At 46.0% G+C, this 27,500-nt stretch overlaps 3 protein-coding genes across 5 annotated transcripts in view; 2 read left to right on the top strand and 1 right to left on the bottom strand.

The window, feature by feature from the left end:
* LOC135112707 (acetylcholine receptor subunit alpha-type acr-16-like) overlaps window positions 1-12,520 on the top strand; it is a 14,446-nt gene extending 1,926 nt beyond the window's left edge. Inside the window, exons 3-11 of the mRNA XM_064027821.1 lie at window positions 1-97; window positions 5,258-5,441; window positions 5,898-6,021; window positions 6,654-6,740; window positions 7,077-7,211; window positions 7,980-8,094; window positions 8,336-8,411; window positions 9,684-9,870; window positions 10,675-12,520. The exon at window positions 1-97 is cut by the window's left edge and continues 58 nt beyond it. Coding sequence (XP_063883891.1) covers window positions 1-97; window positions 5,258-5,441; window positions 5,898-6,021; window positions 6,654-6,740; window positions 7,077-7,211; window positions 7,980-8,094; window positions 8,336-8,411; window positions 9,684-9,870; window positions 10,675-11,336 — 1,667 coding nt within the window. The 3' untranslated portion in view covers window positions 11,337-12,520. The remainder of the gene's footprint in view (window positions 98-5,257; window positions 5,442-5,897; window positions 6,022-6,653; window positions 6,741-7,076; window positions 7,212-7,979; window positions 8,095-8,335; window positions 8,412-9,683; window positions 9,871-10,674) is intronic.
* A 400-nt stretch (window positions 12,521-12,920) lies between these two features.
* On the bottom strand, window positions 12,921-14,869 carry LOC135096377 (protein extra-macrochaetae-like). Its single transcript, XM_063997864.1, has 2 exons — window positions 13,977-14,869; window positions 12,921-13,826 (listed from the first exon to the last, which is right to left on the bottom strand). The coding sequence occupies exon 1, from the start codon at window positions 14,542-14,544 to the stop codon at window positions 14,242-14,244; it is 303 nt and encodes a 100-aa protein (XP_063853934.1). The 5' UTR covers window positions 14,545-14,869; the 3' UTR covers window positions 12,921-13,826; window positions 13,977-14,241.
* LOC135096180 (uncharacterized) overlaps window positions 13,142-27,500 on the top strand; it is a 98,567-nt gene continuing 84,208 nt past the window's right edge. For all 3 annotated transcript variants that reach the window (XM_063997631.1, XM_063997570.1, XM_063997705.1), the window contains exon 1: window positions 13,142-13,212. In XM_063997631.1, the coding sequence (XP_063853701.1) occupies window positions 13,147-13,212 (66 nt within the window). In that variant the 5' untranslated portion in view covers window positions 13,142-13,146. The remainder of the gene's footprint in view (window positions 13,213-27,500) is intronic.

The following is a 27,500-nucleotide window of genomic DNA, read 5'->3' as shown; positions in this document are numbered from 1 at the left end:
AGTTCATGAAATGGGATCCTGCGGATTACGGGGGAATTAAGACCATCAGGGTGCCGTATGAGAAGATCTGGTTCCCGGACATCATCCTGCAGAACACGTGAGTCCAGAGGAGGATAAAGAGGCAGGGGAAGTACTGGAGAAATTAAGGGGGAGCCGACTGATAAGGAGACAGGGAAAGTACTGGAGAAATTAAGAGGGAGCTGACTTTTTTTTTTATGTAGGACGGACACTGGCCAAGGGCAACAAAAATCCAATAAAAAAAACAAAAAGCCCAATGAGATGCCAGTCCCAGAAAAGGTCCAAAGCGGTAGTCAAAAATTGAAGGATAAGTGTCTTGAAACCTCCCTCTTGAAGGAATTCAAGTCATAGGAAGGTGGAAATACAGAAGTAGGCAGGGAGTTCCAGAGTTTACCAGAGAAAGGGACGAATGATTGAGAATACTGGTTAACTCTTGCATTAGAGAGGTGGACAGAATAGGGATGAGAGAAAAGAAGAAAGTCTTGTGCAGCGAGGCCGCGGAAGGAGGGGAGGCATGAAGTTTTTAGAGATTTTGGTGAAACTTTTGCTGTTGCCTTGGACATATCAAAAGCCTTTGATAGTGTCTGGCACAAAGCTTTGATTTCCAAACTACCCTCTTACGGTTTCTATCCTTCTCTCTGTAACTTCATCTCAAGTTTCCTTTCTGACCGTTCTATTGCTGCCGTGGTAGACGGTCACTGTTCTTCTCCTAAATCTATCAACAGTGGTGTTCCTCAGGGTTCTGTCCTGTCACCCACTCTCTTCTTATTATTCATTAATGATCTTCTAAACCAAACTTCTTGTCCTATCCACTCCTACGCTGATGATACCACCCTGTACTTTTCCACGTCTTTTCATAGACGTCCAACCCTTCAGGAGGTAAACATATCACACAGGGAAGCCACAGAACGCCAGACTTCTGATCTTTCTAAAATTTCTGATTGGGGCAGAGCAAACTTGGTATTGTTCAATGCCTCAAAAACTCAATTCCTCCATCTATCAACTCGACACAACCTTCCAGACAACTATCCCCTCTTCTTCAATGACACTCAACTGTCCCCCTCTTCTACACTGAACATCCTCGGTCTGTCCTTTACTTATAATCTGAACTGGAAACTTCACATCTCATCTCTAGCTAAAACAGCTTCTATGAAGTTAGGTGTTCGGAGACGTCTCCGCCAGTTTTTCTCACCTCCCAGCTGCTAACTCTGTACAAGGGCCTTATCCGTCCATGTATGGAGTATGCTTCACATGTCTGGGGGGGTTCCACTCATACTGCTCTTCTAGACAGGGTGGAATCAAAAGCTTTTCGTCTCATCAACTCCTCTCCTCTAACTGACTGTCTTCAGCCTCTCTCTCACCGCCGCAATGTTGCATATCTAGCTGTCTTCTACCGCTATTTTCATGCTAACTGCTCTTTTGATCTTGCTAACTGCATGCCTCCCCTCCTTTCGCGGCCTCGCTGCACAAGACTTTCTTCTTTCTCTCACCCCTATTCTGTCCACCTCTCTAACGCAAGAGTTAACCAGTATTCTCAATCATTCATCCCTTTCTCTGGTAAACTCTGGAACTCCCTGCCTGCTTCTGTATTTCCACCTTCCTATGACTTGAATTCCTTCAAGAGGGAGGTTTCAAGACACTTATCCACCAATTTTTGATCACTGCTTTGACCCTTTTATGGGACTGGCATCTCAGTGGGCATTTTTTTCTATTAGATTTTTGTTGCCCTTGGCCAGTATCCTTCCTACATAAAAAAAAAAAAAGCAAGATCAGAAGAGAAGTAAGCATGAAAATAGCGGTAGAAGACAGCTAGAGATGCAACATTGCGGCGATGAGAGAGAGAGAGAGGCTGAAGACAGTCAGTTAGAGGAGAGGAGTTGATGAGACGAAAAGCTTTTGATTCCACCCTGTCAAGAAGAGCGGTATGAGTAGAACCCCCCCCCCCCCCGCCAACATGTGAAGCATACTCCATACATGGACGGATAAGGCCCTTGTGCAGAGTTAGCAGCTGGGGAGGTGAGAAAAACTGGCGGAGACGTCACAGAACACCTAACTTCATAGAAGCTGTTTTAGCTAGAAATGAGATGTGAAGTTTCCAGTTCAGGTTATGAGTAAAGAACAGACCAAGGATGTTCAATGTGGAAGAGGACAGTCGAGTGTCATTGAAGAGGAGGGCATAGTTGTCTGGAAGGTTGTGTCGAGTTGATAGATGGAGGAATTGAGTTTTTGAGACATTAAACAATACCAAGTTTGCTTTGCCCCAATCAAAAATTTTAGAAAGATCAGAAGTCAAGCGTTCTGTGGCTTCCCTGCGTGAAATGTTTACTTCCTGAAGGGTTGGACGTCTATGAAAAGACGTGGAAAAGTGCAGGATGGTATCATCAGCGTAGGAGTGGATAGGACAAGAAGTTTGGTTAAGAAGATCATTAATGAATAATAAGAAGAGAGTGGGTGACAGGACAGAACCCTGAGGAACACCACTGTTAATAGATTTAGGAGAAGAACAGTGACCGTCTACCACAGCAGCAATAGAACGGTCAGAAAGGAAACTTGAGATGAAATTACAGAGAGAAGGACAAAAGCCGTAGGAGGGTAGTTTGGAAATCAAAGCTTTGTGCCAGACTCTATCAAAAGCTTTTGATATGTCCAAGGCAATAGCAAAAGTTTTACCAAAATCTCTAAAAGAGGATGACCAAAACTCAGTAAGGAAAGCCAGAAGATCACCAGTGGAGCGGCCTTGACGGAACCCATACAGGCGATCAGATAGAAGGTTGTGAAGTGATAGATGTTTAAGAATCTTCCTGTTGAGGATAGATTCAAAAACTTTAGATAGGCAGGAAATTAAAGCAATAGGACGGTAGTTTGAGGGATTAGAACGGTCACCCTTTTCAGGGACAGGTTGAATATAGGCAAACTGATAAGGAGGCAGGGGAAGTACTGGAGAAATTAAGTGGGAACTGACTGATAAGGAGGCAGGGGAAGTATTGGAGAAATTAAGAGGGAGCTGACTGATAAGAAGGCAAAGGGAGTATTGGAGAAATTAAGAGGGAGCTGACTGATAAGAAGGCAGGAAAAGTACTGGAGAAATTAAGAGGGAGCTGACTGAGAGGGATCCGCATTCTAAAACGCTTCCTCGCGGCACCTCCACTGCAGTCAAAAGGCTTTAGCTGAAGTTACGCGGGTTTTTGATAAGAGTGTTTTATTACCGTATTAGTGAGAGATAAACAGAATATATATGCTATTAATAGGAGGAACACTCTTGAGAATCAGGCTAATAATTTCTGTGGCCTTTGAAAATAGTCTTAGTGAGAGAGTAAAGTGTTTCTGAAGGTTGTCACCCTCGGAATGATTTTACCGAGGAGAAGGAGAAGGAGGAGGAGGAGGAAGGGGAGGAGGAGGAGGAGGAGGAGGAGGGGGAAGAGGAAGAGGAGGAGGAGGCGGAGGATGAGGCTACTAAAAATCAAATTAAGGATGTTTCATTTTTTTTTTCTTCATTCTCTCTCTCTCTCTCTCTCTCTCTCTCTCTCTCTCTCTCTCTCTCTCTCTCTCTCTCTCTCTCTCTCTCTCTCTCTCTCTCTCTCTCTCTCTGCCTACTCTCTTCCATCACTCTTATGTTCACTTCCCTTTCTTCCGTCTCTAAATTCTACTTCCTCCCTTTCATCACCTTCTCGTCTCTACCTCTATGCCTTTCTTTCCTGCTCCCTAGTCAAGCAATTGCCCCAACACTGATGTCCGCTATATTAGGTGGTGCATCTTTCAAACACTAATTTCTCTCCTTGCTAAAATATTCAAGGTAACGCCTTTTTCAATTGATATTAGTCGCCCACTTATAAAATCTTTAGAGAATTACGCCATTTTAATCATATCGACGAGGATTTACGGCAAGTTTTGTTTTTATCAGACATGCAGGACCCTTATTCTTAAACGCTTGGCTACTCTATCCCCCTCTACATTGAACAGGCTGTAGGGGAAGTTACTGGAGTTTTCAAGGGAGTTTTTCGTGTTTCCAGTGAGAGTTTTTACTAGTTACTGGAGTTTCCAAGGGTGTTGTTCGTGATTCCAGTGAGAGTTTATACTGAGAATTCTGTAAAAGTAACTGGGGAAAAAAAAAATAAAAAACTCCTGAAATCTCGACCTATCACTTCTATGGCCTTTGAAAATAGTCTTTATGAGAGCCCAAAGAGTTTCAGAATGTACAGGGTCAGGTTATCTATCATGTGTCCTGTCGTAGGGAAGAAGAAGAGGAAGAAGATAGTGGTGATGAAGAAGAAGAAGAAGAAGAAGAAGAAGAAGAAGAAGAAGAAGAGAAAAACCCTATAAATTTGCTTATATAACAAAATACGAAAAAATAAGCAAGTTTGTTTTTCCGCCTCCTTTTGTTCTGTATTTTCTAATCTTTATCCTTCTTCTTCTCTCCTTCCCTCTCCTTATTATATCCCCTCGTGTTTACTTTATTTTTGTAAGGGTACTGTGCCTTAATCTAAGCCTTAATTACTAAACATGTGCGCACCTGTCTTATAATCACGTAAGGACATTTGCTCCACCTCGCGGGGGCGTAAAGTCTGCCTGTGAATAATGGCGATGACATTTTTTTTTAAGTTTGGTGCAGCAATAAATATCATGGAGGGAAATTGTTATTAGTTGTCCTGGTTCAAGGGTGTATAATATGCTTGATTAATTTTCTTAGTTGCATTATCATGACTATAATATTTCCTTCATACTATTACTACTACTACTACTACTACTACTACTACTACTACTACTACTACTACTACTACTGCTACTACTACTACTAATACTACTGCTACTACTACTACTACTACTACTACTACTACTGCTGCTGCTGCTGCTACTACTACTACTACTACTACTACTACTACTACTACTACTACTACTACTACTACTACTGCTGCTGCTGCTGCTGCTGCTGCTGCTGCTGCTGCTGTTGCTGTTGCTGCTGCTGCTACTACTACTACTACTACTACTACTACTACTACTACTACTACTACTACTACTACTACTTCTACTACTACTACTACTACTACTACTACTATCTTCTATTATCCTCTCTCTCCTCTGCTGTGATGATCACACCTAGATAATGTTTAATTAACTAACTTAAAATTATGGTCTAATGCTCCCTATATTTCATCAAGAATGCTGGCAATAGTTCTAATGAAAGCTCACAACATTTAAAAACACAAGCTTAATCCCTCCTCTCTTCTGGCTCCTCCTGCAGCGCCTCCGCCAGCTACGAGGACGGCGTTCTGAACACCAATGCCATTATCTACTACACGGGCGAGGTGGAGCTGACCAGCCACGCCGTGTTGGACTCCATCTGCATCATGGACGTGCAGTGGTACCCTTTCGACGAGCAGACCTGCGAGCTGTCCTTCGCCTCCTGGACCTACGACACCTACAAGGTCTCACCTCCGCCCTCTTTTTTTTTTTTTTTTCATTTTCCCCCTTTTTTCGTATTCTTATTTCTCCTTTTCATCTTCTTCTTCCTCCTCCCCGCCCACATCTTCATTTTCATCGTTGTATTTATTCCTGTAGTAGTAGTAGTAGTAGTAGTAGTAGTAGTAGTAGTAGACAGAAGTAGTAGTAGTATCGTCATCATCATCATCATCATCATCTGCTCATCATCTATGCCATTTTAGCTTTAATCTTTAATCTACTTTTTTTTATCTACTTGTTTTATTTCACCTTGTTCTTGCTCTTGATCTTGTTGTTTTTGTCCTTCTCGCTCCCATTTCCATTATAACCATAGAGGTGGACAGGAAGCCGCCACATACATCAGGACGAGGAGTAATGCCACCAATATTTCATCGAACCTTTCTTCCTCTGCCTCGACTCACGTTTCGCTGCTTCACCTTCAGATTAACCTCATCCCGGGCCCCGCAGACTTGTCGGAGTACAGCCAGAACCCAGAGTTTTTCCTTGAGGACTTCTACAGAACCATTCAAGACCTTCACAACCCCTGCTGTCTCTTGCCTGTCTCCAGTAAGTCCGGTACTGCCTTACACGAGTCCCCTAGAACCTGCCCCTACACACAGTTCTCACACCCAGTTCCCTACAGTGATCCCCTATCCCTCCCTCACCCGTATCTTCAGCTGTCACGCTTGCAGGTGTTTACGTGTCGTGAGTCATGTGCAGGTGAGAGGAAACAAGGTGCGAGATGCAGGTGTGAGTGGAGGACACGCTTAGGACATCAGACATCTGTGTTGTCATGGATGCACGTGCTGGGTTGATACACGTGGAATCTTGCATACTGGCTCGTTAATTATAATTGAAATGACATGCAGGCAAGGAAGTCGTAAGACTCTTGCATTTTTTTCTTCTTATCGATCTTGTATAATGCTGTGTGGGTGTGTGTATGTGTGTGTGTGTGTGTGGTTTATAGGTCAGCAGTGGGAGTGGTCTGTGTCTTGTAGCTTTTGTTTGGGAAATGCAGGTACGTAAAATGAGGATGGAAGTTAGTTTAAAACGTGAGGTGAGAAGAGTGACTAGTATTTGGAAATGTGAGATGAGAAGGGTTTGCTATGGTATCGATGAGGTTAAGTTTGATTACCTTTACCTATATCTTTTAAAATACAATATGACAACTCCTGGCTGACACTCTCTTCTTCCCGCAGCCATTAAGTACCATCTGCAGATTCAGCGACGCACCATTTTCTCCCTCTTCTTCTTCCTCATGCCTGGGATCCTCATTAATATATGCGGTGGGTATTAGATACACACACACACACACACACACACACACACGCACACACACACACACACACACACACACACACACACACACACACACACACAGCAAATAACAATCATCTCCTTAGAATACACAAAAAAGGCAAATACATTATAACAGTAATCAAGTCAATATTTTCATCAGTTTGTAAGTCATGATAATTAAATAAACCTCTCCTATTACCCTTACAATATCCACTGAACAACAGTCATTATGAGCTCCTGAAGAAGTGCTACAATATTCCTCCCGACGAGACTCTTTAGGGATGCATTGTTGAGTCACGCGTCATCCTCTCCTCTCCCCGCAGCGCTGATGGTGTTCTCACTGCCGTCTGAGTCTGGAGAGAAGATCGGTCTGGGCATTAACTCTATGTTGGCTATGATGGTGTTCCTGATGGCAATGACGGAGAGACTGCCACCCACTGAGAAGCTGCCTCTTGCTGGTGTGTGTGTGTGTGTGTGTGTGGTAACGGTCTGTGTTTTGATGTCTTCAGAGTCTGGTGTAGGATAAGTGTGTGGTGCTTACTAATGGTGTAGTGTTTACTGTGGTGTGGTAAAGTACATAATAATGATGTGTATGGTATTGTAGTGTGTGCGTGTGTGTTTGTAGTAGTAGTAGTAGTAGTAGTAGTAGTAGTAGTAGTAGTAGTAGTAGTAGGTAGTAGTAGTAATAGTAGTAGTAGTAGTAGTAGTAGTAGTAGTGTGGCAAGGCTGAGTAAACAAAAAAAAAGCACAAGTTAATGACTGATGAACCACAGTGGAAAAAGAAAAAAACAGCTTGGTTTAGTACAAGCTGCGGTGTGAATTGATTAGCAGCACAAGTATTGACGTAATCTTCTCACTACTACAGCTACATTTTAGCCTTTTCTGCGAATTCATATATTTTCTTGTATTCTCTCTCTCTCTCTCTCTCTCTCTCTCTCTCTCTCTCTCTCTCTCTCTCTCTCTCTCTCTCTCTCTCTCTCTCTCTCTCTCTCTCTCGTGACAGGAAACAGTTCAGGTAATTCATACTGTAGACTGTATCTGAAATATTACGTGTTTGTGCTTCATTTCTTATCAGTTTTCTTCAAAACACACACACACACACACACACACACACACACACACACACACACACACACACACACACACACACACACACACACACACACACACACACACACACATACACACACGCAAATCTGCTGTCTACACCTGTCGTGGCCCCGCAGGTGTGTACTACGGGGCGTGTATCTCCATGATCACCTTCAATATCTGCTTCACCGTATTTGTGCTTAACCTCAACGTGATGGGCATGAGGGGCTATCAGGTGCCTCACTTCATCAGGTGAGCCACTAACACTGCCACTATCACCTCAATTACCACCACCACCTTCCTTTTCTTTATTTCTGTAGCTTCTTTTTTTTTTTTCCTTTTTCTGTTCCTCTAAAATTATTTGAAATATAATATATCACCAAAATACTTCAAAATAGTTTAACTTGTTTGCGTCTTCCATATTTCTTTACGTGTCTTTGGTGTTCCTTCTCTTTATTATGATTTTTTCTTTCTCTTTCTCTTTTCCTCTCAGGGCCATCACTCTCTTTGTAGCCAGGTCGATCTTTGTCAGGATTCCAAAGATCGTCAAGGCGGCGTGGGATCTCGATGTGAGTACAGAGGAGAGCCTCGTAGCGACACCAAGTCGTAGACTTTTAACCCTCTCACTAAGCGGCATCAATTCCATTACATTCGGGATGTCATTAGAGGATTTTATCACGTTAAGGAAGATACATTTAGTTGTGACGGTAGTATTATAAATGATCTAGGTAGTCATTCAGTACATGTCTTATTTACATTATTATAACTAAGCAGCAAGTGGTTTGATGAAGTTTGTAAGCTGTTTGTTGTACTGAATGGCTTAAACTTATTCCCTTAAACTTTTAGATTCCATCTACGCCCAGATGAGGGCTTAAAAATGTAAAATATGTTATTGTTACCTTGGAGTAACCTTGTGCAGCGAGGCCGCAGGAGGGTGGGTGACGAGGGAGGCATACGGTTAGCAGGTCCAGAAGAGAAGTAACCATGGAAATAACTGTAGAAGATAAAAGGAAATGCAACAGCCTGTTGAGAGGGAGGAATCGATGGAACGAAAAGCTTTTGGCTCCACCCTGTTGTTAGAGCTTAGTGAGTTAACCCTCCTCATGTGGGAGCAGTTTTCCATATATGAAGTATTGCTCCTCTTCATAGGAACACATGTGAGAACATAACACACACACACACACACACACACACACACACACACACACCGTGTAGTGTAGTGCTCACGCTCGGCTCACAACCAAGAAGGCCCGGGTTCGAATCCCGGGAGCGGCGAGGCAAATGGGCGAGCCTCTTAATGTGTAGCCCCTGTTCACTTAGCAGCAAGTAGGTACGGGATGTAATCCGAAGGGTTGTGACCTCGCTGTCCTGGTGTGTGGTGTGTAAGTGGTCTCAGTCCTACCCAAAGATCTGTCACTATGAGCTCTGAGCTCTTTCCGTAGGGTAACGGCTGGCTGGGTGACCAGCAGACGATCGTAGGTGAATCACACACACACACACACACACACGGGAAGAAAGCTCACGTGTGGCAGTCCCTGTATCTACTTATATCCTCCTATCATCCCCATCTGTAAATTTATCTTGTCTTCTTTTAAAGGTCCCTTATAACTCGGCACTAACAACCTGGTTACTGAGTCTATTCCAGTCATCTACCACTTTGTTTAAGAACCAATTTCTTCCTCTGTTTAAAATCTAGCTTCATCAAACTATCAAACTATCATAACCTTGTTCAGGAGCGCACGACTGGTCGGTCTCCTTCCCGCATGAAAAAAAAAAAAAAGCCGCACATCACCCTAACACACTCCCCTTGCCAAGCGCATTGATCAGCCTCTCGCTGGCAGGAGAACAACAGGCTCAGCAGCCCCGTGGAGTCCATGAACGACAAACTGGAAAAGAGCAAATTGTCAGACAAGAAGAGCAACGTGAGGCTGTTCACGGTGAAGCCCTCCACTCCCCCCAAGATGAAGCCCAGCCCAGAGGTGACCATGAGGGAGCTGGACGAGGACCTTAGTGTGGCAGATATCAAAGGTGTGTGTGTGTGTGTGTGTGTGTGTGTGTGTGTGCAGATGTGTCCTGGTATTACTATGATTAGGATCACTTTTCTTTTTTCCTTCTCTTTCTTTTCTTGTTTCGTTTTCTTTTCCATCGTATATTTTCAAGTTTTCTTTTCCTCTTTTCTCTCTTTATTCCTTTTTTCTCATGTTCTCACGCCATATATTGCTTTTTTTCCTTTATTCTCTCCTTATTTCTCTTTCAGTAGTTCCCATCACTTTAAAAAGTTAGATGAGAGAGAGAGAGAGAGAGAGAGAGAGAGAGAGAGAGAGAGAGAGAGAGAGAGAGAGAGAGAGAGAGAGAGAGAGAGAGTTATTTCAAACAATGATCTCTCTTTGTCCTTTTGCTTCCACGCTTCCCATTTAGTCATGTAGCTTCTACGTTTTGCAAGTCTTAGTTCTGAATACGTTTTCGAATAACTCATCTTGGAATAATAAAAGTGACGTGACACATAATGTGACATACCAGTAATTTATCAAGTGTCTCCAGCACGTCAGCTATGTATTTGATGTATCTTCTATTTGATACACAGATAAGTGTATGACGCCAACAGTTGGTTGTCTACTCATCAATCAATCTTATCAACATTTAGCCTCGTTACATGCTTTATTCTGAATCTCTGTTTAGTTGTATGGTGTCATTGTAGCTTTGAAGCTGGATAAGTCTGTCTTCACCCCTATGCACTTTACTGAGTCCAACACACTCCCACGCAATGTTGTGAGGCCAGCACCCTTCACCCTTCCCCATCTCGCTCTCAAACTTTGTTATGTGTGGCCGCAGATCCATTCCAACGGCGCACCGTCCTTGCCCTGGAGTCCATCAACAGAATCTTGACCCGGGAGAGGAAGGAGGCGGACGAGTCCAGCAGAAGGAGCAATCTGGTGGACGAGTGGAAGTTTGTGTCACGTGTTTTGGACCGGACGCTCTTCATCACCTTCACCGTCGTGTGCGTCATCTTTAACCTATCCATCCTCACCTCATCGCCTTTCCGGGAGAGATTCAGTTACTGTCCAGTGGGCGACTGCGAAGGACTCACCGTAGAGGAGATCTTAGAGCTGACCGCCAACTCGGCTGCGGGACACAGTGTACTCACGAATAAAAAAACCGATGGCGAAGGCAACGGTGACGGGATGGCCTCTGCCCATCTGCACAGCAACCCAGGCACTTTGGTGTCCTTGAATGAAGCATCCAACTCAATCTCCGAGGACCACAAGGATCACAAGGGCGACAAAGGCCCAAGACGACGCAAGCCACTGGAGCGCCCGACCGGGGAGTTCCTTACAACTCCACAACCTGACAGATTATATGTGGCCAACCCAGGACCAAAATACGAGGGCTATGAGGGGCTGGGGCTGTTGCCGCCTGACCATAATGAACATCAGCCCGGCGCGAGGCGAGATCCACAACAGCAGCAGCCGCCTGGCTCTGCAGAGGGAGGCTGAGGCTTCATAGATCTCTCCTTCTCATACACAGAGTTAAATAATTATACTGTATAGGTGGAAAGATTATTATACTTATTCTATCTTCCTTCCTCCTTCAGGAGACGAGCAGCAAGGCACCTCTTGAAATGAACTGATTGTCCATTTTGAAACTTTCCTACCGTATCACTTGTTTTCATTTGGAGATAACATTTTTGTTATATTTAATTTAATGGGAAAGCTCTTTTGCCAATTATGATTTTCTTTCCCTCACACACACACACACACACACACACACACACACACACACACACACACACACACACACACAAACACACACACACACACACACACACACACACACACACACACACACACACACACACACACACACACAAACACACACACGGTCTTGGTTACACAGATTTTTTTATTTCTTCATAACATACTCGTATCAAGGTTACATATTATTTAATTAATTCCCAGTTAATCATTAGGATTTTTGTCTCAGTGAGTGTTTTTAAGAAGTGTTTAGTTCTGGTTTGTTTCATGTTCTTAATAAACGGAAACGACAATCAGTTTCGAGCGTGATAGAATATTCCACCTCAGGTTTCTCTTGACATAGCAAAATGTTTACTGTAGGAAAAAAAAAAAAAAATGAGATGTTGTTTGTGTCGTCTGGATTTAGAATATTATTTGGTAAGTCATCGGTCAGTAGTGGCGAGCATCAGAGGCCAGGTTGTGGATGAGATCATGATTGACTGTTTCATTATATGCATTTTTTATGTGAAATTAATATTTTTCAGAGAGCAGGATGCACTGACTTCCGTCATCATAATTTGTCTCTTAATGATGTAATTTCTTTGAGTTTATGATTTCATGACTCACAGTGCATCAAGAAGCAGTGAGCGTTGCATAGACATCCATCAGAATGCCGCAGAATTTAAAGCAACTAAGGAAAAAGGTGACAGTACGTGCAAAAAAATTGGTGCAGATGACTGATGAATCTGCAAACACCCCATCGCGGGAACCATTCCTCCCTCGATGGGGCAACGCGTGGCCTCATTCACTCAAACACTAGTCATCGGGCAGACTACTCTGAGAAATTACAGGAGATTTGGGCTGAGCACTGACATATTATGAGTAGGTGTGGTTCTTGTGAAGCACAATACATGGGAGTTATGTCACTCTTTAGAAAGATACATTGCATATAAATATGTGCATTTAATTCGTTTACAAGGCAAATATATTAGTTTGAAAGCATCTGATAAGTTGCTCTAGAAAATTATCTTTCTTTATCCTCCTTGTACGTATATACCAGCTGAAGAACATCAGAATATATCAACTTATTTTTGGTATCACGAATACTGCAAAAATAGCATAGTGCCCCTTAAAAATATTCATTTTTTATGATGAGGTCTTTCTTCCCCCCCTCCTAACCGTGACGTACCAACCCTCACAGATGTCTTGTTTGCCGCCCATGATGGTACTGATCTACCCACTTACCTCTTATTACGCCAGATTACACGTGTTATTTTATGCATCTGATTAATTCATCTCATTCCACGGAAAAAAAAAAGGATAAAAAACTACCAACAAACACTAACAGAAAACTGGTCATATTTATTTGTAGTTGAAAATAACCAAATATATAGTAAACCAAAAGATTGTACTAATGATAGCAATACAATAATAATAATAACAATAATGACAATAACTGTACTCATATCTATAAAAGACAAACAGAAGTACAACATAAATCCACAAAGGTACGACGGCTTCGAAATGAAGGGCCGAACCTGCGAGTCACTTGAGCGAGCAGTAGAGTGTTGACATGTGGGGAAGGTGGACGTGTTTCTGGCGCCCCTGGGGAACTGGTTGCCTCAAGAAGGATGTGAAGGTGAGTCGGAAGCAGGTCCTTGGTGGTGAGAGTTAAGAGGGCGTGGTGGAGCTGTGTGGAGGCCAGGTAGAGTGGTGTACAGTGTCTCCTGGGTGGTGGTGGAGGAGGGAAGTCGTTCCACTCACGTGCTCCTCGCTGCCGTGTGTGTACCAGGTGTGGGGTGTTCAGTACACAAGAACAAGAATATGTTTGCATGTTATGTACGTGCCGTTATGTATATTTTAATTCATAGTGTATTTTTTTTCCTAATGAAGAAAACGAGCTAAGGACTACAAATGTAAAAAAATAAATAAATAATAAATAAATATGATGTGTGCATTTACGTGTGAAGGTGTAGCCCGATGTGCGGATAACGAACGGGGCTTGAAGGGGCAGAGGCTTGGAGTGGCCGAGGCCGGGAGTGGATGGACTGGAAGTGGCGGGTGGTGGGTGGGCCGTGAGAGGGTGGTGCCGTGAGGACCTGTGGAGGCGAGGCAGGTGGGGCACTATCCGTGGAGTGTCGCCGCCACATCGAACTGGAGAGGAGGAGGAGGAGGAGGAGGAGGAAGAGGAGTAGGCTGCGATGGATGTGTGGCGCGGCCGTGGCGACGTTCAGGTCATGGTCAGGCCGGCATCTGGAGGTGGTGGTCATAATGGTAAGAAAGTGAACGGATAGCAGCGGCATTATTAACTTAATGATGAAACTCATTGTTATAACACTATCACCGTTTTAAGAGTCACTGAAGTAAAAGCCTAAGACATATTGAAAATTCATGAAAACTTACCGTAGCGAGCGGTGCCAGTAGGCGGTGACATCACTGAGTAGCCACTGCGACATGTGGTCTCGGCCACACGTCAGGAGCAAGGCTGCAGGCTTCCACTGGCAGGGAAGAGCGGGGAGCAGCCAGACGGCGTGGCCTGCCGCCGTTCTGGGGCGGCGTTAGCCATCATGCTCACGACTGCGGCTTGAAGGGCGTGTCTCCTGCTGCGGGCGTCGCGGGGAGTGGTGACGACGGATAAGGACGAGAGGAAGCGTGGGGTGGTGCTGTCTCACGGAGAATTTTCGGGCGGTTCATCCTCGAACACTGAATCTTGGAGGGTGTCAGTCTCCGGGAGGAGAGCAGGGGCCTCTGCCAGCTGGTCCTGTAGGTCACATATGTAGTCGATGACAGCCTGGATCAACTCCAGGCGGGGCACGGGCCGGTCTTTAGGGCAATGGGGCACCAGCTGCTGAAGGCGATCCAGGTACATGAGCACCTGTGTGGCCTCAGCCCGTGTGGAGGGCTTCCCGGCCTTACCCTCGAGTACGCCCACTACGGCCTGGAGAGGAGACGAGCAGCGCTGAGCCTTCATGGCGAGATGGCGACAGGAGTTGCGTCACAGCGTAGAGAGAGCTTGAATGACTGAGTTTCCCGGCCCGCACGGGTATATATAGCGGGAGAGCGAGCAGGCTCCGCCCCCGGCTGGCTGCAGGTGGGCGGCGGCCGCGGCGACAGCTGGGGCGACCTTCTCACGCGAGAGGCGACGCCGCGGCCAGGTGGTGGTGGCAGTCGTGGCCTCGCTGGTGGGCCTCGGGGAGAAGGCCTGACGGAGAACCGGCAGGGCCCTGGCCTTGGCGCTGCCCAGGCTGTGAGGGGGAGGCGACGCAGAGTAAGATACAAACAACTCCGTCTTTTGCGTTCTGGTCGTAACACCCACACCTTCCCCCTCCCTCGGCGCCCACCCGGCAGCAGTCCAACTCCCCCCCTACCCTCTCTCCCCGGCGTAAACAGATGTTCCCCTTTCACGCCCCCCAACCCCCTTCCCGCCTGGGCCGGGCTCCCACACCTCACCAGACGCCCCGCCACACCTGCGCCCTTCAGCATTTGCAGCACGCCTGCGCCCACGCACAAACACTCGCACATACGCTCTCACATACGCACATACGATGACACGCCCACTCATACACTCAAACACCCCGTCTCGCCTATAACACGCTTGAGTCATCCAGGCCTTCCTCCCAGCACACACACACACACACACACACACACACACATGGGATAAGAATTAACAAAATGTGTGTAGACTTTGCGCAGCGTTAGTGTCGTAATCTGCGAAGCTTATCTGAGGGGTGTGTGTGTGTGTGTGTGTGTGTGTGTGTGTGTGTGTGTGTGTGTGCACGCGCGCGTTCGTTCATTCGTTCCAAACGCTGAATGAATGCAGAAGGCCAACAAGACAAGAACCCGCGGCATCCCCCTCCCACTCTACCCTTCCCTGCCCGACGCTCCTAACCTTCTCTCACTCAACCTTTCTCTCTCTCTCTCTCTCTCTCTCTCTCTCTCTCTCTCTCTCTCTCTCTCTCTCTCTCTCTCTCTCTCTCTGCTATATTTCTTTTACTTAGGAGCAGGTCTGTATTTGATTTTATATGCTTCTTAACGTTCTTCTTGGGATAAAATAAAAGGAGGCGGATGACTTAATGAAAAATAAATGTTGTGATGAGCATGTAAACAAGTAAAGGAGACCAGAAGCAGAAAGAGGAGGAAGAGGCCGCATAAGTATGAGACGGAAGAGAAAGAAAGAAAGAAAAAAAACTAGGAAAAAAAGGGGGAAAGTAAGACAGGAAGAAAAATTAATTGCATCACATCCTCTTCCTTCTACTTCCTCATTTTGTTTTACTTTTGCAGTGAATATTTTGTCTTGTCTCTCATTTCCTCAATCTCGCCATTTCTCATCCCTGGTCACTCCTCCTTGCTAGTAATTATAACCCCTCCTCACAACTCCTCATTACTCTTATCCCTTTTACCACTGATAACCCTCCTCACTATGCTCATTACTGATTACTCCTCATCCCTCCTCGCTTTCCTTCATAACGCATCACTAGTACTTGTAAACCCCTTATTACCACTCACAATTCCTCATAAGCTCTTCTCAGTACTCTTCTCGGCACAAACTCATCATAATCTCATCTCGCTACTCAGTTCCTACTTCTCCACTTAACAATCCTTCTCGGCTCCCTTTACCACCCTACATCACCCCTCCTCACTGTTATACCTTGCCCTCTTCACCCCAACGCACACATCACCTTCCGTTCCTCCTCTTAGCGATGGTATAGTGGACACAAGTCATGTAACCTGTCACTCTCACTTCCATTATGTTTAGCCCTCTGCCTCAGTTCTAATTAAGGCCTGTGAGCTGCTGGGAATCTGTCAGGACTCAGGTGTGTCTGGAGGCGGTCAGCACATAAGAGGTTTTGAGATTAACCCGTTGACTGCTCTGTGTTCTCCTTAAGCTAAGTGAAATTGTCTGGTGCGAGTTTGGTGTTTTGAAAGATGTCACACATGACAGTAAGTAAATGGAGTGATAGAGTTGTTAAAATGTTTCAGTGCCTTTTGTTTTATTTCTGACCAGCAAAATCTTGTTACCCAGGTGAAGTGTCTAGTGTCATACTCTCATTAGCAGTCAAAGGGTTAGGGGAAAGTATTCAACAATGGAAGTGAGTACTGAAGGTTACTAAACTTGTCACCACGGCTGTACAGCAGAATGGGTCGTAATGATATCTGGAAGCTGTTCTGAAGCATCTACAGTTACATTCCTTAGAGATGCGTAAGTTGAGAGGGGATCTGACAGAGGTATAGGGGTGACATGAACAAGAATGTCTGGATTAGTAATCAAGATAGGATAAGAAATAACTGGCTCAAGCTTGGTGAAGTTATATTTAAGAGGAGTAAAAAAATGGTTCTTAAATAGTGGTAGGGTAATAGAGTAGACTCAGTAATGAGGTTGTTAGTGTTAAGTCATTAGGGAGTTTTTAAAAGAATATTAGACTAATTTATGGATGAGGATGATAAGTGGATACAGTTAGGTATGTATGTAATGTGTACGAACGGAGATTTTTGCAGCTTCCTTTAAACTCGAGGATCTACAGACTCATGTAAGGTTTATAAGCCTACTATTACATCACGATCATGACCCTTAGGTAGACCCTGCTATGCTAGACAGTCGTGAGCAGCTGATACTCGCCAAAAACTCAGCTGCCCGTCCGTCTGTCCGTTCCTGTGTCCGTTCGTGCGTCTGTTCTGTCCCGGTCCGACCTTCCACGGTTGGTTCGCGCACAAATGACTGTGTTGTATTTTTTTTTTTTTCTCTCTCTTTCTCAGAGCGGCGCAGTGACAAAGGTTATTGCCGCCAGTACAAATGAGTGGTCTCTGAGTGTGCGATGTTCTGTAGGCTTAGATTTGGTGGTTGGGTAAACGAGGTGTGTGTGTGTGTGTGTGTGTGTGTGTGTGTATTTAGTTTTTAGATCAGTGGGTTATATTGATGTTAGTATTTCAATCACCATTATTGTTATTATCACTACTACTACTACTACTACTACTACTACTACTACTACTATTACTACAGAGAGAGAGAGAGAGAGAGAGAGAGAGAGAGAGAGAGAGAGAGAGAGAGCGCCTATATAAGTACTCTTAGGCAAGCAGGAATGGGGGTGAGGCATGGGTGAGGATAGTGCAGGGAGAGAGGGACGAAGGGAGGATGGGAGAGAAGGAGAGGGAGAGGGAGAGGAGGGAAGGAGGGAGAGAGGGAACAGCTGGATTGCCTGGCTAACGATCGCTCCCAAGTTAACTCTCACAGGCCATTATCACGAGAGTTGACAGGTGCGAGGACGAGGGGTGAGAGAGAGAGAGAGAGAGAGAGAGAGAGAGAGAGAGAGAGAGAGAGAGAGAGAGATTCTTGTTTGTCGGATAAGGAAAAGTGAGTGAAAGTATACTGGAGGGAAACAAGAAAGACTGAGAGGGAAAAATGCCGTTCTTATCGGGGACATGGAAGAGGAGGAAGAGGAGGAGGAATAAGAGGAGGAGGAAGGGGAGGAGGAGGAGGAGGAGGAAATGATGATTGAAACCTGTCTTTTTATCTGTTTGTTACGTTGGGGAGCTGCATACTTGTGTGTGTGTGTGTGTGTGTGTGTGTGAAGTCCTAAGATAAACACGTGTAGCGTTATGCAAAAGAGTAAATAAAATAAATAAGGAAATGAATAGAATGCAAGATAAAGAATAGTAATGCAGGTTTTTTCTTTTCTTTTTTTTGTTGTTGTGCTTACTCACTTACTCTGTTGCTGTCTTTCCTCACCTTATTTTTTTCTCCTTCTCGTCTGTTGTTGTTGTTGTTGTTGTTGTTGTTGTTGTTGTTGTTGTTGTTGATCATAAAGCCCTGGCTGGGTCACAGTGAAGAGGAAGAACTGCTGTGTACCATTTGTTATTCGCTCTTCTGTATTTTGAACTCTTCCTGTAATGAGACAGAGATAGAGAGAGAGAGAGAGAGAGAGAGAGAGAGAGAGAGAGAGAGAGAGAGAGAGAGAGAGAGAGAGAGAGAGAGAGAGAGAGAGAAATAATTATTAATACGAATAACCCCAACAATAACAACAGTAATATTAACATCAGCAACATCATCATCAACATCATCATCAACAACAAAAACAACAACAACAACAACAACAACAACAACAACAAACAACAATAATGAGAGAAAAATTACCAAAAATAAGACGTAAAAAAAAAAAAGAATAACGATCATCATTACCAATCACAACGCATAATAACCACAATAACAAACAAATAAATAATAAAAGACAGCAATACACGAGCAATGAATAACAACAACTACTCTACATGCATATATTTTTCACACCTTAGCTTTCATACTGTTAATTATTCATCGTGAACAAGATCGATCTATCCGCCGCCCATGAGAAGGCAGCCACGTGTGTGTGTGTGTGTGTGTGTGTGTGTGTGTGTGTGTGTGTGTGTGTGTGTGTTCCCACGCCGGCGCCACATCCACCTGTCCCTCCTGAGCCATACTACATTCCTGGCCCGCACACAATGGTCTCCGCGCTGATTGCGAGAGAGAGAGAGAGAGAGAGAGAGAGAGAGAGAGAGAGAGAGAGAGAGAGAGAGAGAGAGAGAGAGATGGTAGTAGTAGTAGTAGTGGTGGTGGTGGTGACCTTAGAACAAACCACACCATTACCACACCACCACCATCAGCACAACCACCGTGACCCGAGGCATCTCAGCGGCGGCGGCGCCTTCCATGCCCTCCGTTGCTTCGTGGCGGCGGTTGGGGGAGCAAGGGGGCATGACCGGAGCATATGGTGTGGAGGCTCGCAGAGGGATGATGGGGGGGGAGACTGGAAGCGAGGGGGGGGATTACAATATGCTAGATCGTGGGAGGCGGCTGGATGAAGGTAGGGAGGGGGTATGTAGGGTAGAAAGGTGGGGTGAGGAGGGAGTAGGAAGGGGGAGGGGTAGTGGGTATGGGGGTACAGCTGGGCATGGTAGAGTGTCTGGGAAACAATGCGTATTTGTGTGTCCATCTGTCCGTGTGTGTCAGCGGCTGGCCTGGACTGGGAAGAGGGAGGGAAGGAGGGAGGGAGGGAGGACATGTGGGAATGAGAAGGAGACACACGGGGAGAGGGAATGGGGGAGGGGGACAAGCAGGGAGGTCAACGTGAGACTGTAACCCTTCCCAGGAGTCAACTATGTCCCCTTTCCCCATTCTCTGTCCATTTCCAGCATGCCTCTGCCCTTCCCCTACTCCTCGACCAGCCTCTCACTACCCTGTCCATCCTTTCAGTGCTAAATAGTTCTTCACCTCCTATCACCTACAACTTTTTTTTCACACTCTTGAACTATAGTGTTTCAGTTTTGTAATTTCTTCTCCTATGTGACAATGCGTTCTTATTATCCTTTAGTGCTCTAGATGGTAGCAAAGGATGACCACAGCAGGGGGAAGAGCTAAATAACACTGTTTGATTGCTGTTGTGTACTTCGGTTGGAGTAGGAAGGGTGATGGAGGGGTGAAGATTGCTTGCATGGTTGGAATAAGGGGAGTTGGGAACTTGAGAGAAGCAAAGGAAAGGAGAAGGGAAGGGAAGGGAAGGGAAGGTAAGGGAAGGGAAAAGAAGGGAAGGGAAGGAAAGAGGAATTCTGACGTTGTTGTTGTTGTTGTTGTTAGTACTAGACATTGAAATATTAATGTTGATATTTCTTCCCCTCTCTTTAGTGTGTGTGTGTGTGTGTGTGTGTGTGTGTGTGTATGTGTGTGTGTGAAGAAAGGAGAGAGAAAAAAAAAACTTTCATCACACGTGAGAAGAAAAATAAGGTTGACAAATAAAATTACCATGGAGAGAAGCTGCCTCGAAAAGTGCAAAAAATAATACTCATACATATTTCTTAGAGGAGGAGGCGGAGGAGAAGGAAGAGAAAGAAGATGAGAAGAAAGAAGAAGAAGAAGAAAAAGAAGGAGTAGTAGGAGAGAAAACACATGCACAGATGGATTATAATGAGACTGTAGAGAAAGTATGAAAGCAGAAGAGGAAGATAGGAAGAAAGACAAAAGAACGAACAAGAGAGAGAGAGAGAGAGAGAGAGAGAGAGAGAGAGAGAGAGAGAGAGAGAGAGAGAGAGAGAGAGAGAGAGAGAGAGAGAGAGAGACGTGACGTGACTTGCTGGATACTCACTGTTCGTTCCTCGCCACTCACATGCTGCATTGTTTACCTCATTATGCGCTGATTGAACTTCAGGTGAGGTGATTACCGTGACATTAGTACAAGTAGGGCGTCGCCTCACCTGTCGCGGGTTATTATTGGAGCTGTTATTATCATTGTTATTTTATTTATTATCCTTGTTTTATGTTTGTGTAATTTTGTTTTGAGGTTGTTGCTTCACAGGTGTTGTTGTTGCCGTTGTTGATGTTGCCGTTGTTGTTGTTGTTGTTGTTGTTGTTATTGTTGTTGTTGTTGTTGTTGTTGTTGTTGTTGTTGTTGACATTATGCAACATTTACAGTTTGCACTCATTTAGTAAAGCAAAAAAAGAAAGATTACACACACACACACACACACACACACACACACACACGTACGTTCCAACGGACTGATACACGCTATTGCTTTACAAAAAGGCCTCGTGTTCCCCTCTTCCCCTCCCTCCCTCCCTCTCTCTCTCTCTCTCTCTCTCTCTCTCTCTCTCTCTCTCTCTCTCTCTCTCTCTCTCTCTCTCTCTCTCTCTCTCTCTCTCTCTCTCGGCTTGGTCGTTTTATCTGACAGACACACTAATAACATTGTAAGCAAGTATTTGAGAAGAGAGAGAGAGAGAGAGAGAGAGAGAGAGAGAGAGAGAGAGAGAGGAGAGAGAGAGAGAGAGAGAGAGAGAGAGAGAATATTGATCCGTGAAAAGCCAGTACATACGAAGCTCTTAATAGAAACGAAACTAAGTCAATATTGAAAGAGGAGAATATAATCGTTGATAAGAGAGAGAGAGAGAGAGAGAGAGAGAGAGAGAGAGAGAGAGAAGAGAGAGAGAGAGAGAGAGAGAGAGAGCGTGGGAATAGCGGTGTACCGAGCTGTGATTGGATAAAGTGATCTGTTTCTCTTAGTCTCTCTCACTCTCTCTCTCTCTCTCTCTCTCTCTCTCCTCTCCTCTCTCTCTCTCTCTTCTCTCTCCTCTCTCTCACTCTCTCTCTCTCTCTCTCTCTCTTCTCTCCCCTTCACTTTATTCACTCACTCTCATTTACTCTCCCACTCATTCATTCATTCATTCGTATTGGCTGCCTGGCGTGTTTCCCATGTTGATATATTTATTAGATGCAATGGTGGTGGTCGGTGGTGATGGTGGTAATAATAATAATAATAATAACAATAATAATAATAATAATAATAATAATAATAATAATAATAATAATAACAATATTAATAATGATAATAATAATAATAATAATGGTATTTTCACTCAAAGGCACATGCAACATAACCCTTTGATTGCTAACTGTTCCCCTTTAACTAAAAAAGAATGGTCTGGTGTTTATTTCAAATATAATAATTTTCAAAGGCACTTTTTTTTTTTTTTTGCAGGAGTACTTACGTGAATTTGTAGTGAAAACCTTCTTTACGTAGTTATTATTTCTCATTCATTATAATTGTTGTCTGTCTGGCTTTACTCAAATGGCAAGTGTGTTTAGCATTCAGAGGTTAAAGTGAAAGATATCCTTTGATTATATACAAGGAGGAAGTTAAATGGTGTTATCAGCGAATATTGTTACTCGTATGTGAAACCTCTCTCTTAATACCCTCCTTTCCTTCCTTTCCTCCATTTCTGCTCCCTTTCTTCTCTTCTTTCTTCCCTTCCCTTCCTTTTTTTTTCCCCTTTCCTACTTCTCATGTCCTTTATTTTCCTTCCTTCTCTCCTTTTCTCCTTATTACTGTTACCTCCTTCCTTTCATCTTGTCACACATTACTTTTCGTGCTACTAAATTGAGTAATAGTACATATAGACACCTACCCTCCTCCTCCTCCTCCTCCTCCTCCTCCTCCTCCTCTCCCTCCTCCCCGCCGCTATGGGATCATGACGTATTTATTAAAAGCCTCCATCGGTAGGTTCATCAATCCCTTCCGCGGTGCATGGCGGGGATAGAGAGGCCCTAATGGTGGTGTTATTACGCCTGTTAGGGTGGCTGGCTGGCTGGGTGGCACCTGCTGTACGGGTTGTTGTTGTTGTTGTTGTTGTTGCTGTCGTTAAACATTTTCATAGTTGTTTTTTCTCTTTTTTTTTTTTTTTGTTCGTGTTATAATATTAATAGGTATCATATTGTTTGTTTTTTTCTTTGTGGAAAAAAAATAATAATAATAATAAGTTGGGGGACGAAACAAAGAACCGAGAACACCTGTTATTATTATTATTATTATTATTATTATTATTATTATTATTATTATTATTATTATTATTATTATTGTTGTTGTTGTTATTGTTATTATTGTTGTTGTTATTGTTATTGTTGTTGTTGTTGTTGTTGTTGTTGTTGTTGTTGTTGTTGTTGTTGTTGTTGTTATTCTCATTTCCTTCGTTTTGTTCCCCCATCGTGTATTTTTTTTCTTTTTTACAACATACTACATGAAAAAAACAAAATGATATCTACTAATAAGATAAAAAGAGAAAAAAAACAAGCAGAAACAACAACAACAACAACAACAACAACAACAACAACAACAACAACAACAACAACAACAACTACTACTACTACTACTACTACTACTACTACTACTACTACTACTACATTCTCACTACCCTCATGACGTGGATATTACAACATACTTAAGTGTTTAAATTTCCTGCGTTTTGTGAGAAGCTGCTGACAGACGGAAGTACAAAAAAGGGCCTGAAACTTTCCCAGGAAACTTTTTACTCCCACGAAAAAGTAAATGACGGAGAAAATAGACTCTTTGTTTTCCTTAATTTTGTTGGTTTAACTTTAATGCGATTTCTGTTAGTTCTATTTTATCTCTTTTCTTTTCTTTTTTTTTCTATTTCGTTACGCATTTGTAGTTTTGGGTTACCTCTCTCTCTCTCTCTCTCTCTCTCTCTCTCTCTCTCTCTCTCTCTCTCTCTCTCTCTCTCTCTCTCTCTCTCTCAGCATCTCACTTAACAAGGGACAATCGTAACAACAATAACTAAAGAAGACACAGCATATGTTACCCCTCCCCCCCCCAAACCTCAGCCACTCACCCCTCCGCTAATGAGAATTTAACTCCAGCGCCGCCCGTTGATCCCGGAGGTGCACGTGTCGCGCCCGCCCCCTGTATCTCAACACGTGCCCCGCCCCCGTGAGCCCCGCCCCGCTTGGGGGTTCCCACGGGACCGCCGCACGCGCACGCCGCCACCCCTCCTTGCTCCGCACCCCCCCATGGCATATGCTTGGTGCCTTGTGTGTGTGTGTGTGTGTGTATGTGTGTTGTTATTTTCTTATCTTTATCTGTTTATCTTTAGTCTGTCGTCTGTCTGTCTGTCTGTCTGTATGTATGTATGTATGTGTGTATTTTTTCTATTAGTTGTAGTTTGTCTGTCCGTCTGTCTGCCTATCTTGTCTGTTTGCCCGTCTGTTTGTCAATTTGCTTATCTGCGTATTTACCCATTGTGTTCTGTCTGTTTGTCTTTCTGTATGTTTGTCCATCCGCCTGTCCGCCTACCTATCCGTGTTTATATCTAACTATTTGCCTGCCTGCCTTTCTCTATGTTTGTCTATACTCGTATATTCACCTGTCAATCTAGTATCTATCAATCTGTGTTTATTTATCTGTGTGTCTGCTTACCTTTCTGTCTCTACCTGTCCGTCTTTCCCTACCTGCCTGCCTGCCTGTCTTTCTGTCTGTCTGTCTGTCTGCCTATCTATCTGTCAGTCTATCTATCTGTCAGCCAGTCTGTATATCTGCCTCTCTGCGCCTGTGCACACCTGCCAGCCTGCCTGTCCTTGGCGTGTCGTGCTGTAAGCGTAGGAGGCAGGCGTTGCAATCCTCCCTGTGATCTCTCCTGCTCAGCCTCACATAAACATAAGTCTTGGGTAAGCAAATGACCCTCTCCTCCCTCCCCTTCCCCCTCCCTCCTGACTCAAGCTGTTCCTCATTCCCTCTACGGTGGGCTGGGCCTTGAGCGCCATCTACAGCCAGGCGCTGGGCGGTGTACCTGTTCCACCTGGGTGATGCACACACCTCTATATAAGTACACCTACGAGAAACACACGCGCAATTACCAGCTACGCGAGATACACAGAGAGAAGCGCGGCGCGGCGACACGTCATCTTCTGCCTGACTATTATTTTTTCTTCTGCCTTGACTATTATTTTTTCGTGCCTCTTTCTTTCTTTATTTATTTCGTCTTTGTTTTGTTTCCTTCATCGCTGTGTTTGCCTCCATTATGTCTCTTATTCTTGAGGAGAGATAGAGAGGAAAAGGAAGGTGATGAGGAAGAAGAGGAGAAACGCAAAGCAAGAACGAACAGCAGCAGATTTGTTGGTCATTACAGGGCTGTTTGTGGGGGCTGAACTTTCTAGCATACAGTGAGGGGAAATGGGACAGCAAAGAGGAAGAGAAGAAGGAGAAGGAGGAAGAGGAGGAGGAGGAGGAAGGAAGGTTAATGAGAGAGGTGAGTTTAAGTTGGCGAGCCTGTGCCCCTCCCTTTCCTTCCCCTCTCCTCCTCCTCTCCTCCCCTCTCCTCTCATCTCCCCCACTCCTCATACCACCCTGGGAAACACGACTGAGGGGAAATGACACCTCTCTCCCCTTGCTCTCCCAGCTGCTAATGAACTCTCCCTTCTTTCCCTCCCCTTCCCTTCTTCCTTCATCAGGATTCCTCCCAGTCTCTCCTCCCCCACTCCCTCAGACGAGCTTCCCATGGGGCGTGATGGGGTGAGAGGCTTGGGAGAGGGGTTGGAGGGAATGGGTTGTGGGGAGCGAGGATGATGGTGTCGGTCAGGGTCAAGTTGTGGTGGTAGGAGTGGTGTCTTGAAGTTAGGGAGGAGGAAGGGGGAACTTATATTGAGAGGGGAGGTTGTGGTGGTGGCGAGGGTGTGGTTGTGGTAGGGAAAAGAACGTCGCAAGGGTGGTGGTGGTGAGGTGGTGGCGTCAAGGCTGTGGTGGGGGGAGTGCCGCTGGAGTGGTGGTGAGGCGGTGCAGGTGTCGTGGGGTGTGGGGGTGATGGAGGAGGAAGCAGTGCCGCGGGGTGGTAGTAGGAAGGGAGTGCCGGGCAGAGGGGCGGGGGCGGGGGCTGTGACATAGTGTTTCCTCATCGCCTGGCCACTGGACCGTCGCGCGCCCTCACCTGGTGGGTAATTAGTGCCTCCACCTGGCGGGACACCGGTGCACAGCTTTTCCTTTCCCGTTCCGCCCTGAACCGATAAAGCGGCACCGGTTCTGTGTGTGTGTGTGTGTGTGTGTGTGTGTGTGTGTGTGTGTGTGTGTGCGAACGAGCGCGGGCGCGCGAGACGCTTGATAGGAGGAGAACGGGAAGGAGCTTGAAATAATTTAATACCGCCGCGCGCCTTCTCCTCCTCTCTTCCATTCATGCTCCGTCTCCCTCGGCCCCCCTGCAATATCCTCCCGCCCCGTCTCTCCGCCCTGCTCCGCCCCGCACCGTCCTTGCCCCGGGCCCAGCACGCCCCGGGGCACGTCCTGGGGCGCCCAAAGCAACAGGTGGTTGATTCCGTCGGCGGAAAGGCTGTGAAGCTGGCGGGTGGGTGTGACCTGCGGGACGGCGTGACCTCCAGCGACCTCCCGCCCACCGCCGGCGTGAGGGAGTGACAGGTGCGGGGCGGCCCTCCTCCCCCTCTCCAGCATACATTCACCTCCTCCCGCGACTCAGCTCACCCCAAACCCGGGTGCGTCCCACGAGGTGCGTCAAGTGTAGGAAAAACCAGGAAAAACTTGGTCTTGAAGGCTGCTTCACAAATTAAGGTCACATGAAAGGTAGTTACGCTTGACTAGGCCTAGACCCGCCGACCCGCGACCCGGCGTGCGAGGCGAGGGGAAGGAGGCGAGGCGAGGCGAGGCGGCTTCACTGTGTTGACTCATCGCGAATCTATTCCGTGCAGGCGTGGCCTCTGCAGGAGGAGAGGGAGAGGGGGAGTACTCGCGCGTCCAGTCCAGGCAACCCCGCGCGGCGTGTTGACAAGAGACTCCTCCATTATTTACGAACTGCCGCGTGCGCGCGCCGGCCCCCCATATGGTGCGGCTCCCTTGTGCAGCTGCCATATGTCCTCCGTCAAGTAATTTTGCCAGTGGAGTGGCGGCAGCGGCAACAAGGGCGAACAGGTGGACACAGTCACGCGGAGTGGAGCCGCGTTCCTGCCGGGAGCAGGGACTGGAGGTGTTGGCTGCACCACCTCTGCAAATTAACCTGACCGGTGCACCGAGGAGGGAGGGGCGGCGCGGGACTTGGATGTCAAGGTTGCCTAATTTACCACAGCTGGGTCGCGTCCCCAGCGTGCCCCGCGGCGCCCGGCGGTGGATCACGACGCCTGGGAACTGAGTTAGGGAGGCAAGGTGGCCAGCTGGAGGCTCCGTGCGTGATAAGGCAGGGGAGAGCCGCAGGTGGCGTGGGCGTGGGTGGGGGCATAAGGGTTAGGAGGCGGGGTAAGTTGGAGGTATCCCGTGGGAAGCGACGACGTGGCGTGGGGCCGTGATGGGGCTGCCGCCAAGCCCACAGATTCCCACAGCCCCCACGCCACGCCACCACGCTGGCCAGGACCGGTGGTGGGCCATGTGGACGGGTCAGGCGGCCACTAATGGACGTATAAGGCCCGATGGGTCTGTTAAGGGGGAGGAACGGGTGGGGGACGAGCGCCACGAAGGGGAGAAGCGACCCTACACACTCACGGCCACTGGTGGGTACCCCGCTAGGCCTCGGGGGGAGAAGGGCCATGTTTGGGTCTCAGGGGTGAGGGGATGATTTTGAGGTGATGGGAGGAGGGGGGAAATGAACCAGCTGGCGGTGATTGTGGTAGTGACAGTGGT

This window comes from Scylla paramamosain, chromosome 1 (genome assembly GCF_035594125.1).
Source record: "Scylla paramamosain isolate STU-SP2022 chromosome 1, ASM3559412v1, whole genome shotgun sequence".
Classification (NCBI taxonomy): Eukaryota; Metazoa; Arthropoda; class Malacostraca; order Decapoda; family Portunidae; genus Scylla; species Scylla paramamosain.
The sequence above is the reverse complement of the archived record's forward strand: the minus strand, read 5'-3'. Positions and strand labels throughout refer to the sequence as shown.

What these genes read in the sequence shown, in the direction of transcription:
- LOC135096377 (XM_063997864.1), bottom strand. Translation starts at nt 14,544, where the DNA reads ATGAAGGCTCAGCGCTGCTCGTCTCCTCTCCAGGCCGTAGTGGGCGTA.